Source organism: Perognathus longimembris, chromosome 16 (genome assembly GCF_023159225.1).
Source record: "Perognathus longimembris pacificus isolate PPM17 chromosome 16, ASM2315922v1, whole genome shotgun sequence".
Taxonomy (NCBI): domain Eukaryota; kingdom Metazoa; phylum Chordata; class Mammalia; order Rodentia; family Heteromyidae; genus Perognathus; species Perognathus longimembris.
Genome location: NC_063176.1, coordinates 2,302,670 through 2,323,423, shown reverse-complemented (window position 1 = coordinate 2,323,423; position 20,754 = coordinate 2,302,670). Strand labels below are relative to the sequence as shown.

At 34.9% G+C, this 20,754-nt stretch overlaps 1 protein-coding gene across 6 annotated transcripts in view; it reads right to left on the bottom strand.

The window, feature by feature from the left end:
• Nucleotides 1-20,754, bottom strand: part of Ankrd17 (ankyrin repeat domain 17) — a 122,008-nt gene that overhangs the window by 81,067 nt on the left and 20,187 nt on the right. Inside the window, exon 1 of one of the 6 annotated variants that reach the window (XM_048364550.1) lies at nt 15,831-17,620. The exons of the other annotated variants lie outside the window; for them this stretch is intronic. Coding sequence (XP_048220507.1) covers nt 15,831-15,884 — 54 coding nt within the window. The 5' untranslated portion in view covers nt 15,885-17,620. Of the gene's footprint in view, nt 1-15,830; nt 17,621-20,754 lie in introns of those variants that run through there. 6 annotated transcript variants of the gene reach the window in all.

The window sequence follows — 20,754 nt, the reverse complement described above, 5'->3', positions numbered from 1 at the left end:
CCTTCATGGTTAAATTTTTTTAAAAAGCCTACACAGTAATATGAAAGTATATAAAATGTTTTGTTTAAAATGACATACTTTTCTCCAAAGAGGAAAAAAAATCAACCTATGCTATTATTAAGAAAGATACCTAAATCTTTGTTTTAAAGATTAAAAATAGGGAAGAAAGGGGTAAGACTGACCAAAATGCAGAGTATTCATAAACTGTTGTAATGGATAGCAACTCTTATACAAATTCAATAATGTATAATATCAGCTGAGAAAGAATTTAAGTATAAAAGGACATTTTGTTAAGAAATAAAAATGCATGAAAACACATAAGAGCCTACAATGTGATAAACTACAAACATAAGCAACTGAAAAATACACCAAATATAGTGAGACACTTTCCCAAACCTATCTGACAAAATGAAGAAAAATCATTTTGTAAAGATACAGAAGGTTCAGAAACAGAACTGTAATATTAATACTAAATCAAGCTTAATGCCACAAAGAAATACAGTTTTAAAATTTAATTCAAACAACCTAACCACGTGCCAGTGGCTCACACCTGTAATTCTACTCAGGAAGCAAAGATGCGAGAATCATAGTTTGAAGCCAGCCTGAGCAGGGAAGTCCTCCAGTAACCTCCAAAAAAGCCAGAAGTGGCTCAAGTAGTAAAGCACTAGCCTGGAGCAAAAGAAGCTCAGGGACAGAGCCGAAGTCCGGAGTTCAAGCCCCAGGACTGGTGTGTATAGGTATAGATATAGATATAGATACACACACACACACACACACACACACACACACACACACACACAGTTTAAACAAAAAACAAAATCTCAAATTACACTAACAGTTTGTAACAAGGCTATGTATGTATGGCCTTGGTCCATGAAACTAAAATTTAATAATAAATGGATGATAGTCCATAAGCAAATACAAGTTTGAATTATGAGCACATTACTTCCTATTAGAAAAAAAATTAGAGGGGCTGGGGATATAGCCTAGTGGCAAGAGTGCCTGCCTCGGATACAAGAGGCCCTAGGTTCGATTCCCCAGCACCACATAGACAGAAAACGGCCAGAAGCGGCGCTGTGGCTCAAGTGGCAGAGTGCTAGCCTTGAGCGGGAACAAGCCAGGGACAGTTGTGCTCAGGCCCTGAGTCCAAGGCCCAGGACTGGCCAAAAAAAAAAAAATTACAGATTTGAAACTATTTACCAGAACCCAAGAAAGACAAATCCAAACCCAAACATAGCAATGTAAATAATAATGAGAAAATAGAAAGGAAGACACTAAGATAATTTGGGGGACAAATGTAGCAAAATGAGAGAAGTCTTTGAGAAGTATAATGAAAGATCAGAAATAAGTGGGTATTTTTGACAGTTATTAAAATACACCTAAAAAAATCACAAAAAAGCTACAGAAAATAGGTACACTAAAAAAAATATATATATATATCTTAAGGATTGTCAATCTACCATTCAAGATAGCACTAAGTAAATGTCCTTAGAAGAGATTTCTATCTAATTTAAGAAGTATTATCAAAAGTAACATAGTATTTTGTTTTATTTACAAAGAAAACAGACGGGGAAGAACCTCCCTAGCTCATCATAAATAAGCCCTTTAACAGACCTGAATCAGGAAAAGCTAAGCCCACTAAAAAATAAAAAATAAATAAATAAAACACATATTAAAAAAAAATCTGGGGGTGGGAAAACAGCTTAGTGGTAAAGTATTTGCTTAGCACGCACAAGGCCCTGGGTTCAATTCCTCAGAACCACAAAAGCAGAAAAACACGCAAACAGTGCTGTGGCTCAAGTTGTAGAGTGCTAGCCTTGAACAAAAAGAAGCCAGGGACAGTGCTCAAGCCCTGAGTCACAAGCCCCAGGACTGGCCAAAAAAAAAAACAAACAAACAAAAAAAGAAGAAGAAATCAGCAAGAAAAGGGGCGGGGCTAGGGAACAAACACAAGGCCCTGATTCAAATACTAGTACCAAAAAAAGAAGAGAAAGTGAGATGGGTGGGGGAGAGTGAGTAAAAGCAGTGATTACCTCCAGGGCCAGGAATTCTTTCTCCTACAATTATATTCTTCAGGTTCTTAACTTATATTTTAACCTCTCAAATGATACCACAAAAAGGATGTTCCCTTCTGTAGTACCCTCTCTACCTACTCTAACATACTACTCATTAATACTCCTTGATAGTATCACAAGCTGAAACTGCCTCACTTTGGTGTACCTGGCTATTATCGCTCCTCTTTAAATACAAGTATAAACAATGAATGTGTGTACATCTCCCTGGATAACTCAGTACCTAAATCTTTGTTGAATAAAGTATTTAAAAACATGTATTCATTCGCCATATTTATAATGAAAAAAGAATAAAAATCCGAACAAAAAACTAAATTACAATATTACTACCATAAAATACCTGGTAAGCCCAAAAAGAAACTTTTATTTGATTAAATATCAGAAATCTAAGGTATATACACCTTAGAAAAATAAAAATTAGGCCTATTCAATTCAAATCAGGAACAAGGTGTCCAAATCAGAAATAGAAGTGAACAGCAGTTCTGAAAAACTAACCAATTATTTCCAAAAGATCAGAAGAAAACAAACAACAAAAAACTAAGGGGGAAAAAAAAACCTGAGAAAGGAAATTACATCATTTGCAGAAAATATAATTATCCTTCTAGAAAGCTCAAGAGAACCAACTGAAAACTAAATAAATAGTAAGGTCAATATAAAAAGAAAACCGTACCCTTCCAGCATACCCATAAGAAAATAATATACAAAGCAGAAGATGTAACAAAAATGGAAAAAGTACTTTAAACTATACCTAACAAGGAAAGAGTATAAGGCCTACATGTAAAAAGTACAAAACATTACTGAAGGACATAAAAGAACACCTGAAGAAATGGAGAGGCATACCATGTTCCTGGATGGGAAGACTCAATAGTGTAAAGATGTCAATTCTCCCCAAATTAATCTGTAAATTCAATGCACTTCCAATCAAAATCCCAAAGGGATTTTTAATGGAACTTGACATGTTGACGCTAAAGTTCATCTGGAAGAGAAAATAACAAGAATTGCCAAAAAATTTTTTGAAAAAGACAATGGGAAGGGAAACTTCATTGGATGTCAAATATAAAATGAGAATAATGGGGTACTGAATCCAGATTAAATATCTTTGAGACTTATATGATAAAGATGGGGTTTTTTTTTTCAGGTCAGTGTGAGAAAAAAAGACATCATTAAACTGCATTAATTTTGGAAAATGGCTATAAAGCTGAAAAAAAAGTAATTAGGCTCCTAACAAAAAATATCCAGATGAATTAAAATCTACTAGGAAACATAAATAAAACTAAACAGAAGAAAAATTAAGACTGAAATGTAAATAAGAAGGCTTTTCCATAAAGACATACTCAGAATGAAAAAAGTAAGATTTTATTTAATAGTATAAAATTAAAAGATCCAAAAATGTCACAAAATTAAAAAAATTGAAACTAAGAGCAAATGTCATAAATTATCTAATATATTTACAAAGGAATCAAGGAAATGTGGGGATTTTAGTAAGAATATTACTTACTACACTGGACAAAATTTTAAGTAAATCAATTTAAAATTCTAAACAATTTACAACTAAAACAAAATTCCAGTATGTTCGAGTTCAAAGTGAGATTTTATTAATAAAACAAGGTAACACTTTTTAAATGTATGAGCACATAAATTTTAGGTTTTGAAAGAAAATTTGATAATATCTAAAATCTCAACATTTAAGATGCAATTTTCATTCTAAGCATTTAATTTACAAAAATATTTACACATGTAAGAAATGTGTATAGGGATGTTCATTACAAGTGATTAGAGTAAAATGAAATAACCGCTACATCAATATACTAGTGGTTAAATAAATTACATACAGAATAATAAATGGCTTAAGAATGAACTCAAAGGTTTGCTTAAGCATATATTCAAGTGATAAAGCATGTGACAAACAAATGTGAGGCTGGCTTTTTCAAACCCCAGTGCCACTAAAATAATAACAATAAAACAACACAAATATTATTAGTTGTAACTATTTCACAAGTGGCTCATGCTATTTGGGGAAATGAGATTGTTTGCATCATGGTCTGAGATCTTCCAAGCAGAAAAAAAAAAAAAAGTTTCACGTCTTGACCCCCTCAAGGAAGTGCTGGATTGGGTGGTTGGAGCCTACCTATTATACTAGTTTCAGGGAAAGTGGTATGCATTCATATGTGGAATGTGCTAATAGGTGACAATGAACACAGGTGCATGCCCAGTGAGCAAGAAAAACTAAGCAGTAAAATCAAGGACAAAGGCATGGCTTAGAGGCAAAACCGCCTGCTTAGTAAAAGCACAAGACCCTAAATTCAAATCCCACTGCTGCCAAGGAAGGAAGGAAAGGAAAAAAGGGAGGGAGGGGAAATAGGGAAAGAAAGAAAAAGAAAGAAAGAAAGAAAGAAAGAAAGAAAGAAAGAAAGAAAGAAAGAAAGAAAGAAAGAAAGAAAGAAAGAAAGAAAGAAAGAAAGAAAGGAAGGAAAGAAAAAGAAAGAAAGAAAAAGAAAGAAAGGAAGGAAGGAAGGAAGGAAGGAAGGAAGAAAGAAAGAAAGAAAGAAAGAAAGAAAGAAAGAATAAAGAATAGAAGTCTTCATGCCAAGGCCTAAATCTCAAACTGTAGCATTCTGCACCATTACACTCATCACTTTAACCTGCATCATTCCTATTCCATAACTGATGAATACTGTGATGATTCACTCTTATCTTCCTCACTTGAAAATTCATTCCCTTTAGCAGAGACACTATTTTGTTCACTTATCTAGTCCTTGACACCTACAAGTATCATAAAAAGAACTTAAAAACATTTATCAAGTAAATATATAAATACTGATACTGAAAGATCTCTATAATAGGTGTTGACAAGGCAACTGCAATCAGATGTAATATTTACTTATCAATGATGACAAAGAATAACATCAGTAAGGAAAATTTAAATTATTCCATATTCTGCGTTTAGAAAATTTTTCTACATCTAAAATTTTACCTTTGATAATTAAAAGGTAATAAAAATCCACTTTTTCAAAACTCAAAAAAATGAGCTGTGTACATGCTTGTCATTTAGGTGATAGTATGAAGTATAAAACAGGAGAATCAAAATCCTGGTCTAGACAAAAGCAAAGACTATCTCAAAATAACAGGTAACAACAACAACAAAGGCTAAAGGTGTGTCTTAGCAGTGGAGCATCTGCCTAGGAAGTGCACTGCCCCCCCCCCATGTTCTAATCCTTGTACTGCCACTACCAACCCCAAATTAAAGCCTGCCATAGTGGCATGTTTTTATAATTCCAGTACTCTGGAGGATGAAGCAGGGAGATCACGAGTTCCAGGCTAACATAAGATACAGAGTAAAACACATCTCCACACACAACAAAAAGAGAAACAAGACTCGCCATTTTCATATGCCTAGCCAAAATGCAGTCAATTTCTAGTTACTTTAAATTCTCACCAAGACTAGGTATTATTTTTCCACTTTCAGAACAACAACAACAAAAAAAAAAAAATCACACTACACTTTTGCTTTACATTTAACTAATGGTTAGTGAGTGAGGAACACCTTGTTCTTATTCTATTTTTACTGGGTATCAATAAATTTTCTTTCATAAGCGTCTGTTAAGATCTTTTCTTCAATTTTTATTGGATTGTGTTTTTTCCTTACCAAGTTGTAAGTTTTTGTTTCGTTTTTTTTTTTGCCAGTACTGGGTTTGCAATCAGTCTCATGTTTTCCCTTGGTTTGCCTGTTGATATTTAGTGTCCTACTACGTTAGCCATGATCTCAGTCCAGCTTTTTGCTATTTTAGAGATGGAAAATTGTAGACTTTTCTGCATGGGCTAGTCTCAAACCTCAATACTTCAGATCTCAGTTTCCTGAGTAGCTAGATTAGAGACATGAGACACCTGTGTCCAGCTGAGAACTTGGTAATATGTTGAGGAAGAAATCTTTATCAGATAAGTAGTTTGCACTTAAGTGGCTTGTCTTTTCTACCATATCTCAATACCATCTAAGAAATATTTATTTGGATAAAACACTAATCAATCATTTTGATTTCTATGTTCATCTTTTGTGCCTTAAAATATCCTTATCCAATTGAAGGTCAAAAAGATTTTCACTTATGATTTCTTCTACAAGTTTTATTGTTTTGGCTTTTACATCTTATTTGTGCTTCATTTTAGGTTGTTGTATTCTGTAATCATTAGGTTGATTTTCCCTTCTAGAAGATATTGAAACATTTCACTTCCAATTGTTCAGAACACCATACTTTCGTTTCTATACTAGTATTAGGCCTTGAACTCAGGGCCTCAATACTACTTTTTGCTGACTGTTGGTGCTGTTTCTTGAGCCAAACCTAGCTTTTGGCTGGTTAACTGAAGACAGAGCATCAGGACTTTCTGATCTGGCTGGCAAATCAGGATCCTCTTATCTCAGGCTCTTGAGTTGCTAGAATTACAGAGTCAGCCATCAGTGCCTAGCAGGAAACATTTTCCTCATTGAATTCTTTAGGCAACTCCATTGAAAGTCAATTGACCATGCAATTATAGTTCTTCTGTTGACTTTCTACACTGTTCCATTAATTATGTTATGCTATCACATCAATAATATACTGCCATGGTTAGGAAAGTTTTATATGAACTAAATCTTGGTAGTCTCCAACTTAATTCATATTTTTCAAAATTGTTTTAGCTACTTGGGGCCTTTTTTATGTAGATATTAGAAAGATTATAAATTTTATACACATGGGCTGGGGATATGGCCTAGTGGCAAGAGCGCTTGCCTTGTATACTTAAAGCCCTGGGTTCGATTCCCCAGCACCACATATACAGAAAATGGCCAGAAGTAGCGCTGTGGCTCAGATGGCAGAGTGCTAGCCTTGAGCAAAAAGAAGCCAGGGACAGTGCTCAGGCCCTGAGTCCAAGGCCCAGGACTGGCAAAAAAAAAAAAAAATTATACACATTTCACCCCCAAAAAGCTTCATGGAATTTTGCCATGCCATTTTGGGAGAGGGAGGAATAGTAAACATCACGCTAATCAATCCACTCAGATTTAGGTGATCTCTAACTTCTCTCAAGTTTTTTGAGGTTTTTTTAAATTGGTCCAGGAGCTTGAAGTAATGCTGATGTACATTTCACATATGCTCACTGTAGTAACAATGAAAAAAATGGGTACAGGCAGTGAATGGCTCATAGTTATAATTCTATGCCCTCAGAAGCTGAAATTTTCATATCATTGCTCAAAATCAGCCCAGGCAGACATACCTGAAAAACTATCTCCAATTAACGAGCAAAATGCAAGAAGTGTAGCTTACGCAGTAGAGAGTCAGTTTAAAGCAAAAAAAAAAAAGGCCAGGCAAGAGCACAAAGCCTTGGTTTAAGCCCTGATACTGGTACAAAAATGAGGGGGGAGCTTGTCAGGAGCCAGTGGATTGATCATGCCTGGAATCCTAGCTACCCAGGAGGCTAAGACCTGAAAACCCCAGTCCAAAGCTAGCCTAGATAGGATGAGACCAAGAAGCTGAAAGTGGTGCTATGACTCAAGTGGTAGAGAGCTAGTCTTGAGCACAAAAGCTTAGGAACAGTGGTCAAGCCCAGGACTGTCTCCCCACCCCCAACACGTATGAGGGATCATGAATATGATCAGTTTATGAATATAAACAACAATAAGAAATAAAGAAAAGGGGGGGAAAACATAATGAGCTTGCAGAATTTACAATTCAATTAAGTGTCAAATTTAAGAAAAGCAAAAAAAAGGTTAATGGTAAACTTCCTCTTAAAAATTCAAGTAAGGATAAAAGACAAACCAATGCAACAGCAATACTTACAAAACTGTAGGCTGTAAGTCAACTGCACAACTCAAGGAGGGAAAATGGGGAGGGGTATGAGGGGGTGGCAACAAATTGGATAAGAAATGTACGCATTGCCTTACATATGAAACTGTAACCCCTCTGTACATCATTTTGATTGACAATAAAGAAATAAATTAAAAAGCAATTCAAGAGGGATTGGGGGATTTAGCTCGGCCAGGCCCTAAGTACACTCCTCAGCTCTGCCAAAAAAAAAAAAAAAACCTAAAAAACAAAAAACAACAATTCAACTAAGAGAAAAATATTGATTTGCCATTTCAAGATTTAAAAAAAATTTAAAGGTGGAAAAGTTAAGGATCACATAGTAAAAATGTCTATTTTGTTATTCCTTCACACATTTGTATCTAGTCAATATACTGCTTGATAGTTTTTGAACACCAGCATACATTAACTGCACAGAGGAAGATGTATTTCACATTCATATACTCTGGTCATATTTGTCCCCCCGCCCCTGTTTTTTAACGCCTGTCCTGAGGCTAGAACTCAGGGCCTTAAGCCCTGTCCCTCAAGTTTTTTAGTTCAAGAAGAGTGCTCTCTCACTCCTTGAGCCACAGCTGCGCTTTCGTCTTTTGGGTGGTTCATCCAGTTCCCTGCACCCTTTTTCAAAACTATTGTGCACTAAAAAAACTTTTTAATGAGCTTTTCATAATGTATATATTTCAATCTTCCTAAAACTCTGAAGTTTTTATTTACACCTTGCTACTTCAATCCTGTCATTTAATTATCTAGCAAGTAGATGCATTCCACAACCCTAAACTTTTTTTCATTCATTCTGTCTGTCTTCTTTGGATCATTTCCTGTTCAGTTCACAGTTAACTGGGTCGAGTACTCTCAATACTTCAAATTATATATATTACTGTGTGTGTGTGTGTGTGTGTGCGCGCACACACACACCTGTCCTACAACTTGAACTCATGGCATGGTGCTTTTCTCATATCAATTTTTTTCTTCTTGTAGTTGTGGGGCTTGAACTCAGGGCCTGGGCACTGTCCCTGAGCTCTTTTGCTCAAGGCTAGTGCTCTACCACTTTGAGCCACAGTTCCACTTCTGTTATTCTGAGTAGTTAATTGGAGATAAGACTCTCACATAGACTTTTCTGCATGTGTTGGCTTTGAACCACAATCCTCAGATCTCAGCCACCTGAGTGGCTAGGATTACAGGAGTGAGCCACTAGTGCCCAGCTGTTCTGAAACTATTTAATTCAATACCAACATTCGCCCACTTAAGTCAGAACTCTACTTCCGACTTTTTGGAAGTTCACTAGATATAAGGCTTTCTACCTGGGCTGGCATCAAACAATAATCCTCAAATCTCAGCTTCCTGAGTAGCTAGTATTACAGGCATGAACCACCAGCTCTAGGCAAGTCCCCCTCCCCCACTTTATTGTGCCAAGTATTGGAGCTTTAATCCAGTCTGGTCTAGACTTTTTAAAACCTGAGGATGCAAACACTTCCAAATTTATGCCAAGAAGGTGGTATGCTTTATAAGTATATTAAGAAAGAAATACAGAATCATCTACCTAATTTTATGGGCACTCACATTAGGAAGTTTTATTAAAATATCACTAACTTTGACCCATTACTTGGAGTAATTACGAGAATGTGAAATGTCATTTAATTATAAATGTAAATATTAAGCATTTTTAAGTTGAAATTATTCAAGTGAAAATATACATCAAGAATGTATATCAAACAAATGAAATAAATGGCTATCAGTTACTTCAGTTGATAAAGATATCACTTAAGAATAGGTCTGCCTAACCAAAAGCAAAAAAATCAATTATTTTGTCAGAATTTTCTAATAGTATGCCGGTAAAATATATTTGAAATATTCCTATGCATAATTCCAAATGAAATCCACACCTTCATAGAGCCAAAAATGACAACTGACAGTCATATATATGATCCAAAATTAATACCTCAAAAATAAATGCTGTGGGCTGGGAAGGTGGCTTAGTGGTAGAGTGCTTGCCTAGCATGCATGAAGCCCTGGGTTCAATTCCTCAATACCACATAAACGGGAAAAAAGCCAGAAGTGGCTCTGTGGCTCAAGTGGTAGACTGCTAGCCCTGAGCAAAAGAAGCTCAGAGATAGTGCCCAGGCCCTAAGTTCAAGCCCCAGGACTGGCAAAAATAAATAAATAGATAGATAGATAAATAAATAAAGTGACGCTGTGCATAAATAAACGAGCATCACAAGGAAAACAAGATAAACAAACTGCTGTTAGTGTATTACAACTCCACCACCAAAAGTCAGAGATTCAATTAAAATTATAAATATTCCTTTCATCAGATAGATGGCCTAAACCACAAGTCTTCCAACAGATTTAAAGCCAACCTGTCTCCTAATGATACTCAAATATATGATCAATAAATTGTAGAATTGGTGAATATGAAATAAATGCTATTAATCCTTCAAGTTAAACATACTGGGTAAGGAATATGACCTAAAACTTTTCACATAAAAAAACAACCAAACCTCCTCTAATACGCTAAAATACTTCTTTTTTTAAAGTGAGCGGTATTTAAAAAAATTCTACAATTGCCCACTTACTTACAACACATCTCATATGGTGCCTTAAATGATGTCTTATGAGTATAACAGACGTTAGCGATCTTTTGTACATTAGACGTGAACTCCTTACTCTGGTAGTTCTTTATGGATATTAAGACTTAGTCAACTATAAGCTGCTAAACAACATGCATTTGTGTGTATATGTGCATGTCTACCCAATGTCAAGATAAGAGACATCATGAAAAATAAAAGGAGAAAATATAAGACAAAAGACAACTCGAAAGACAAAGATAAAACCAAGTTCCGGCAGGGTGCAGTGGCTCAAGCCTGTAATCTTGGAAAATAGAAATCAGGGGATCAAGGTTTCAGGCATAAAAAGTCACGAGGCTCCATCGCAACTAATGGCTGGATACAGTAGCATATGCCATCCCTAACAGGAAGAAGTTATAAGAAAGACCATAGCCCACCCAAGTCAGCTCTGGCATTGAGACCCTACCTTAAAATTATCCAGCATAAAAAAGGATGTAAGAATAGCTTACATAGTAGAAGTATAAGAAGCCCAAGGCCCAAGTACAATACCCAGTACCATCAGGGAAAAAAAAAAAAATTAAGAAGTTCAAACATCTTTTTTTCATCAAGCTTCTAGTAAAAAAATCTCATAATTGAGAAAAGGTTTTATCTTCTCTCAATCTCCTTTAAAATATCAAGTATACTCTTTCAAGAAAAGTTTTCAAATAAGAATATCTGTATTGTAGTAGTAGGAACATGTGTGTGAAGAATATGCAAGCATATATGCATGATGCATGTTTGGGTACATTTACTATTAGCATTTACAGGTTAAAAAAAAAACAACCCTAAGGATAAAAATATGAAGATGAGATCTAAAGGATGTTCCTGACAGCCTCATATTCACAAACATATATAATAAACAGGCATACATAAAAAGAAAACCAAAGTTGGATGTGTGCCAGTAGTTCAAGCCTGTAATCCAAGCTATTCAGGAGGCTCAGATCTGAGGATCATATCGTAGTTCAAAGCCAGCACAGGCAGGAAAGTCTGTCTGACTCTCATCTCCAATTAAGCACCAAAAAAAGCTGACAGTGGAGCTGTGACTCAAGTGATAGAGCCCTACCTAGCCTTGGGCAAAAAAGCTCAAGGGACTGTGCAGGCCAAGTTCAAGCCCCAAGCCCCACAAATAAAACAAACCAAAAATAAATATCCTTAGATTTATATAGAGAGAGAACTTCGTCATAGAAATGTCAGGTATGGAACAAAAATTGCATGATTTTTTCCTGCCTGATTATTTTCTGTGTGTACCAGTAGTGGGGCTTAAACTCAGGGCCTTGGGTCCTAACCCTTAGCTTTCTCCCTCCAGGCTGGCTCTATACCACTGATATACAGCTCCACTTGTTTATTTGCAAATTAATTGGAGGTCAAAGCCTCACTTATTTTCCTACCTAAGCTGGCTTGGATCAGAAACTCAGATCTCAGCCTCCAGAATAACTAGGATTACAGGTATGAGCCATAGGCACCTGGTTCATACTTAACCTTCTAAGTATGATTAAGATTTATTACCATTGTACTAAGAGGAAAAATCATCAAATTCTAAAAGTATAATCATGTCTCAGGAAAAATAGTAAACACTAATTGCTACCATGTATATTCATTTCCTTTCCTGGGTATTTATTTCCTTTTACAGAAGTAGAGTGAGCACAAGAAAAAAAGACTAGTTTGGTTTAGAGAAGAAAAAGTGATTAGATTTACCAAATTATTCTCTTTGTAATAGCTAGATGAGAAGAATGATTTAAGTTCAAATCAACTATTTTATTATAAATTTTTTAAAGTTGTAATATTTTACTTAAAAGATAGCTAAAAATTCAATTTAAGAATATTTGGATATATATAATTTAAGCATATTTGGACACACAGACACAGACACAGACACACACACACACACACACACACACACACACAGAGATTGATGAAAAACAATCCATTTCAATCCATTGAGCCACAGCTCAATTTCTGGCTATTTGGTGGTTACAGAGGTAAGAATCTCAGAAACCTTCCTGCCCAAACTGGCTTCAAACCATGACCCTAAGACCTCAGCCTTCATGTATATCACTGGGACTCAATGATAATACTAATTTAAGTTTCCTTTTAAAAAGACTTAATAGAAGCATCTTTAAAAACTACATGATTCATATGAACCAAGAGCTTAAAGTTAATTTAATGTAAATAAGCAGAATCTAAATGAAATTTCCTGTGTTCAAGAAACAAAATCATGAACATGCAAAACCATAGTAACAATAATATTAAGTACGATGTGAGTGGGCAATGTGGTATATATAAATGGACTTTATTCTCCATCATTGGACATATTTTATGCAAAGCTAGCCCTTTTAGAAAAAAAGAACATGGTGGGTATTGGTGGCTTACATCCCAGCTACTCAGGGAGCGAAGATCTGATGATTTGATGTTGGAAGCCAGCCTGGACAGATAAATCCATGAGACTCTTATCTGTTATTAACCTGCAAAAAGCTATAATTGAATTATACATGATTCTAGGCATTCACACAAAGTGAGACCAAAGGAGAATATTCTTAGGAGAGAAATACAAAGGCCCAATGCCTATATATATGATTATATAAAATAATATTTGTAGAAATGAACTTCTTTTCTTCTTGTTTGTTCATTTATCTGTCTTTGGAAGGGTAAGCCGAGGAGCACAGAAATGGAGAAACAAAGGGCAAACAAATATAGCAGTGTACTCACTAGACACTATATTGAAAATGAACCATACAACTTGTGGGTGAGCATGGGAGGGAAAATGGGGAAAAAGAGAGGAAAGGGGTGACATTATTCAAAAAGAAATCTACACTGGGTGACAGGGGCTCATGTTTGTAATCCTACCTACTCAGGAGCCTGAGATCTGAGGATTGTGGTTTGAAGTTAGCCTGGGCAGAAAAGTCTCTGTGAGGCTCTTATCACCAATTAAGCATTCAAAAACCAGAAGTGATACTGTGGCTCAAGTAGAAGAGCACTTAGCCTTGAGCACAAAGAGACTCAGGGATAGCACCCAGACCCTGAGTTCAAACCCCACAACTGACAAAAAAAAAAAAAAGTACTCCTTACCTGACTTATGTAACTAACCTCCCTGTATATCACTTTTATAATAACAATTTAGAATTTGTTTTTAAAAAGCTGTAATTGGGAATATGACTCAAGTACTGGAGCTCAGGCCTTGAGCAAAAATGCCAAGTAGGAGGAGGAGGCCAAACACACACACACACACACACACACACACACACACACAATTTTTTCTATAAATGTTTTTTTTTTTCTAGAAAACTCATTTATTTGCAATACCAGGTGCTTTAGATGGTAAACTTTAAATGGTAACTTTGGAGGGAAAAACTGGGAGAGAGGGAAGGAATGACACTGTCCAAAGCAACATACTCATTACTGGGCTTACAACTGCTCTATATATTACCTTTGTAATAACAATTTTAAAATGTTTTAAAAAGAAAACAGTACATTTCACTTCAGAGAATACACTTTTTTTGCACTTTTAAGCATATAGTCATTATAATACTTGCCAATCATTGATAAATGCTGTTAATATGCTTTAGAGAAAATTATATATTATCTCAATGTAACAGGCATAAAAAAAACCAATTTAGGATCAAACTACAACTTCTTTTAAAAATTAGTAACAATGAACAAATTAGGTAACATGAAATCTTAACCTAAAAATTAGTCATTCATTATTTGCTATTTTAATAATAAAAATCACCTAATTTTGATGAAAATAATGAAAAATCAACTTTTAACCTAGAATTTATAAATCTGTAATTCCAAAGTAGAAAAAACTATGTGCAAGTTTGAGTTTTTACCAGAAAATAAGTTAAGACTTCTAAAATAGGATATGCCAAGGAAACTGTCAAATCTATCAAAATCTATGAAGTACACAGTTCACTTGTATAAACTCTAAAGCAAAAACTTTAAAGGCAAACAAAAATGTACCACAAGAACTTTATATCTAAATAACATTTTTAAACTGAACCATTAAAAAACATTTTGTGACCAAAGGTAGTAATTATTAAAGTCCTTTGTGTAAGTGCATAGTTATTTTCTGTAGACACTTTTACAACATTTTAAAGAAACTCACTAGCCACATCAAAGTTAACCAAAAAAAAAATAGGTAAAGAATGCAAATAACCACACAATTCAATCCACCTGATAGCATTCAGGAAAGAAAAAACACAAACCAAATCCACAAAAACATGTTGGTAGATGTCTGCAAGAAAGTAGCTAATACAATGGAATCAGTTTTCATTCTGCAGAACCATGAGACTTGCTGCAATGTCAGCTCCAGGCACACACAGAGGGACTCCAGAAAATGCTCATTGATCATGCAGCACTTTATAATGCGCATAGGCTTTTTTTCTCCTGCTAACCCCGCCTAGCTTGCCTAGCTTCCCTTTGCAGCTTCTTCAAACCCTCTCCTTACTAGTAAATCTCTTCCTGGAGGCAGTGAAATAGTTAAAATTATCCAAGTAGTTAAAATATTAAAGAATTCCACTCATCCCATTAAATCTCTTTATAAACCAATTTTTTCTTCATGAGAAAAAAGAAATAAAAGGCAAAAGCCCTTTAAAATACGATTTAAGTATCTGTACTTATGAATACAGATTTTGGTAGCATTCTATAACCAAGGCCAAAATCAATTAGTTTCACTTTGACATATATTTTCTTGAAGTGATTTCTACTCAAATTAGGTTCTTCTAAAATACAATCAGAAAAAAGAAGATTTAAAGTTCTCATGACTTAAAATACAGGACATTTTTATTGATCACTCTAGCACCCTAAATTTTAGGTTCCCAAATTTTACTTTCATAATTGATTAAAATGAAAGTCTAATGAAAAAAATCTGATCAAGCAGTTGATTTACAAGCTTAGTTGTAAGCTAAAACAGCCAGTTGTTTTTAACAGTTAATTACAAGCAAAGCTTTAAGCTTAAATATGTAAATGATCTCTAAGACTGTGATACTAAACCTATTCAAAGCTGCTTTGCAGACCCCACCTTCTAATGAGTTAATCTAAAGGTCACCAACAGAAGGTATTTTTTTAACCAAAACCTACCGCCCTTTCCTTTTTCCCCTTACAATACATATTTATAATTTATAAAACATGAAGTTTAAATAAAACAATTCTATGCTTCTTTAGGAATGAGAATCAGACCGACACATTCTCACATGAAAGGTCTGATCGTGCCTTGCTTTTTTATGCTCTGCCTCTCTTTGCTTTCTCCTCTAATCTATTCATCTGTAAAATAATTCGGTAAGACTTCTTTGTTCAGGTTTCAACTTTCATTTCATTTACAAACATAACCCTACCTCAAGAATATCTTCTAGAACATATGCTTCCATTTCAGCCGCTGTCTCCACCATGTTTTATCAAACTGCCATGTTTCTTACTGCACTATGATTAGATCATTGCCAGCAGGAACACTCCTCTGTGTCAGCAAGGGAACAGGAAATGGAATGTTCTATTACATGCCTAAAGCAGCTTAGCTGTTCACTAGCCAGGCATCTACCAAAAGAGCAGGGGGTGACTCACTGTGTATTTTTTAAAGATACAGAAGCTCTATTCCAAAGCAAACTTCTGTTAAGTAATTTCAACATACACAATGAATAAGCTCTCTTATTTTACCATTTCAAATTATAAAAATCTTTAAATTTCAAAAATGAAATAATTGTATGTATTTTTTAAATAGCTATTTAACACGTCTGAATTCCTGGCTGAACAAAAGAGGTTGAAGTGGGTTACGCAGCAATTTATCCTTAGTAAAGCCTTGCAGTGAGATTAATGGCTATGTTAAAGATGCAAAAGAGGCGGCAAGATAATGCCAAGTTCGAAATTTGCAACATCAGGCAAATGGATTATATAGTACACAGACTACAGTTGTTGACTTGAGAATACCAAATAATTACCTTGATTTAGAACTGAAAAAGAAAAAAACAGTAAGCTTGTTTTCTGTAAACTAATTGGTCTGTGAATACCTACACAAGGAGACTTAACATTGAACTGACAAAAGACACCATGTCACCGTGATATACTCATTTCTGGTAATGCCAGAAAAATAATCTTATATTCACTAACATCATTTACTAGCCACAAAGAGGGACGGATCTGTTTACTCTCATCATAAATACTATGAGACTAGAAAAGTGTTAAAGGTGCAGTCAAGATAGATACAAAGTATACTACAGTTTCTGGAATTAAGGTAACACTTATACTGTGCCAGGAAACACATCAGTTGTTTTGTTAAGTATATTTTAAACTCATACAATACAATCTAGCTATGTAAAAACTTAATGTTAATAGGTATACTATGTATACTACATGCCACTAAAACTATTTTGTATAAATATAACTCATTTGAGTCTCCTAATTCTAAAAGATGTCATTATGCCAACTATAAAGATAGAGGTTAACAGGGTAATAAGCAAGCACCTTACTCCATTTTTCCTGGATAAACTGTTTCAGCTGAGACATTAGGATATAAAGGTTAGGCAGCTGGCTCCAGATTATCCTCAGAATCATATAGCATACATTTTTTCCAGATGATATTACTCTATCGATAAGGAAACCAAGTCCTAGAAAGGGCACCTAGTTATACAAAACAGCCAAAGCCAGATTCAAATACAGAATTATGTAACTGAAAGACTAAGTGAAATTTAAGATAATAAATGTACATTTCGTGAAAATATACCTATTATTTGTATTTATGTACAGTTATGCTTGTAATTTGGTGGTTTCTCAAAATAATTTCCATTGTTGAAATCTGGCTTAGAGAAAATAGCAAACTGAAATTTCCTACCTTCCAGCTCAATTATTTCTAGTGTTCAAACGAACTGCTTTGTCTTTTTAAGACTTTAGAAGTCATCAACAAAGGTCCTCTTCCTCAAAACTTCCTCCAGTATAAGCAAAGACAAGACTGGGTTCAATTTTCCCATAGCCAGTAACAGGCTCTACAAATATTTTACTTCATAAGAAATGAGGCCCCACTAAAACTTAAGCCAACCAAACTCAAGCCAACTAAACCACTTTCTTCCTCCTTTCTATTACTATGGGGTGTTTCTTGTTTACTAGCTTTCCAGGTAAGTTTTGTCTTTCCCCCACTCCCTACTGGAGTACTGGAGGTCAAACCTAAAGCCATTGCATACTAAGACACACTTCTACAGGTACCTTGGGAATCCTAGGTTTTTATAACAAGATTATTATTTTTCTAGAGTATAACAAATGTTTTATATACCATTATCATTTGTCTCCCTTAGAGATCAGAAACTTGGTGAAACAAGAAATACTTTATTGGCTAATGTATACCTTGGGCCAGTGGTCTCAGGCATAGAGAAAGAGCTACAGCAAAGGCAAATTGTTAATTAAATTAATAAATACATCACTAAAAGAGTCACCTGCTATCTCATAGTGCACCCAAATCTGTAAAACTACTGCTAAGAATAGTAATGGTTTGGGGGAAGTATGTTGCTAGAGCCTTGTGCATGATACATATACACTACCTCCAAGCTACAGCACTTGTAAAAATTAGTGCTGGCAAAAAATATTTGTTCTCTGAGTATATTTTTAGGTCACTAAAGTACTCATTATGAATAAAATATAAACCTCAAATTTGCTGTAATTCCTTGCTATACAGTAAAAAAAAAAAAAAACACTTTTTTTTTTAACCTGGTTGGTAGTACTAGTAAACGTCCTATGCTAGATTTGCTAGCCCTATGTGATTTGAATCACACTTTCACTCTTGCTTTTTGCTGGTTTTTAAAATTGAGATTAGAGTCTCAAGGACTTTTCTGCCAGAGGTGGCTTCAAACCACAACCCACCTTGTTTCCACCCCAAACAGCTAAGATCATAGGCATGTTACTAGTAAGGCTGTCTTCATTTTGCTTTTGCTGTTGATATGACTTAAACTCAGCAGAATACCTTGGGCAAAAGAATATGACAGGACATTCATGTATATCCATCTTAGGAGTCACCCTTCTGAAAGTCACCTTCAACTCAACTTCATGGTTTAGGTTAAAAAAAAAATCCTAGCTACCCAGGAGGCGAAGATCTGAGGACCATGGTTTGAAGCCAGCCTTGGCAAGAATGTATATGAGACTCTTATCTCCAATTAAACCCAAAAACCCGAAGTGGCACTCAAAGTAGTAGGGTGCTATCCTTGAGCCAAGAAGCTGAGGGACAGCACCCAGGTCCTGATTTCAAGCCCCATAACTGCCTCTATCTAATGAATTTTAAAAGCAAAAGACTTTTTCCTTTTTTTGGCAATAACCAAGTTACTGAAGTGTATAATAGCTAAGTAAGTTATGCAGATAAATGTAAACCAATACCTAAAAATTCATACAAGTCATAATAAAAATATGGTCTGAAACCAAATCCAAATGTTTATAGTGTGAAGTCTCACATAATAAAAGAGGAAAAGACAGACAAAACTTACTAAATACATACAACTAAAATGGTGTTCTTTTAAAAAGAAACCAAAACAAAGTTTGTATAAATATGCTAACAAACAGCTTTGATACTTAATACTTTGTTGATGTTTGTTCTGCAATACAAAACTTTTAAAACCCACAATTCTTTGTAAAAAAAAAGTTTTGTTCCATCATTTTTTTTCTGTTTAGACAAGTGAGAATTCAAAATTGATGTTTTTAAATGCAACAAGGACAGATAACTGGTAATAGGCCAAATGTAATGACTCCACGCACCAACATACAAAGTACTTAAAAAAATACGACACAATTTCATTTCTCTGAATATATAAAATTTTAGTTATATCTTTGTTTCCTTTTCTATTTTCTAAGACATAATTTAGTAGAAGCATGAAACTCATGTGTATAAATAGCTTAGACCAAATATAAATGAATTAAAGATGAATTTAAGTGAAAAGACTAATATATGGTAAAAATTTTGAAAAGTCAATATGCGACTATAATCCCTCTGTACATGATAAATGTTCTTTGAAAGTCCATTCATTATTAAACAATACATCCCCATGATTTCACTTTTTAAAGTTTTGGTTTGGTTTTTTTGGTCATGGGGCTTGAACTCTGGGGCTTGAACTCTGGGCCTGGGCACTGTCTCTGAGCTCTTCAGTTCAAGGCTAGCACTCTACCACTTGAGCCACAGTGCCACTTCCACATGATTAAACTTTTTATTTCTCTTAAATCAGTCATGTGATAAAATGACTAGAGATTCTGGATTTATGTCTACTATAGAACAGTAATATTTTTTCATTGCTATTATATTTTCTTTTTTCGTTAACTATAGCTTTTACCTGGACATGAAAACACGTTATAAAAAAAGAACATAGACCAAGAGGCTGTACATGTAGTTTCATGGTACAGACATTACGTAGTACATACAAAGAACCCTCACCATGAGGCAAAAACACAATCCTCCTATGAATCCTAAAAAGGCTTATCAGTTAGTATAAGAATCTACATATCTCAATGCACATCTTACTATGAGATTATGTTGTATGCAAATAGAAGCATGTTATGCATGCTTTCTGCATCCACAGATTCTACAAACTGCAAATCAAAACCAGGAACATAAAACTGTATCTGAAGTAAATGTATACTTTTTTTGTGGCATCTCCTAGGCAATATAGTATAGGCATTTACAGTGTTTAAACTGTACTAGGTATAAATAATCTAGAGATTATTTTAAAAAGATATACACAGGGTTTTAGTTTTTTGTTTTTACAAATGCTTTTTCTAGATATAAAGCAACAAGAGCATTTGTTAGTTTTTGGTATTTTATTGGAGCAGGTGTGAGGTATTCTAAGATACCATGGGACAATGGAGAACTGTATGTTGTATACCTTCATTTTTATAGGTAAAATTCCACAACTCTTTCAGATTAGCCCCAGTAGGTGTTTAGTACAGTATTCTCTCAGGCATGTTACAACCATCTCCCATGGTCACCATTTACACGTCACTGCTGTCTAGCAGGGAAACTTCGCAGAATTTTTGGCTTATCCTCATTGCTCATGACTGGCTGCTACCTCTCATTACCCACTCAAGAACTTAAGAACCTGAAATCTTTTAGGGAATATAAAGTAAAGAAAAAGTCAGCCTCTCACTACTTCTTTCGTTTTTTTCCCCAGTCCTGCGGCTTGGGACTCAGGGCCTGAGCACTATCCTTGGCTACTTTTTGCTCAAGGCTCACACTCTACCCCTTGAGCCACAGCGCCACTTCTGGCCTTTTCTGTATGTGGTGTTGAGGAATCGAACCCCACT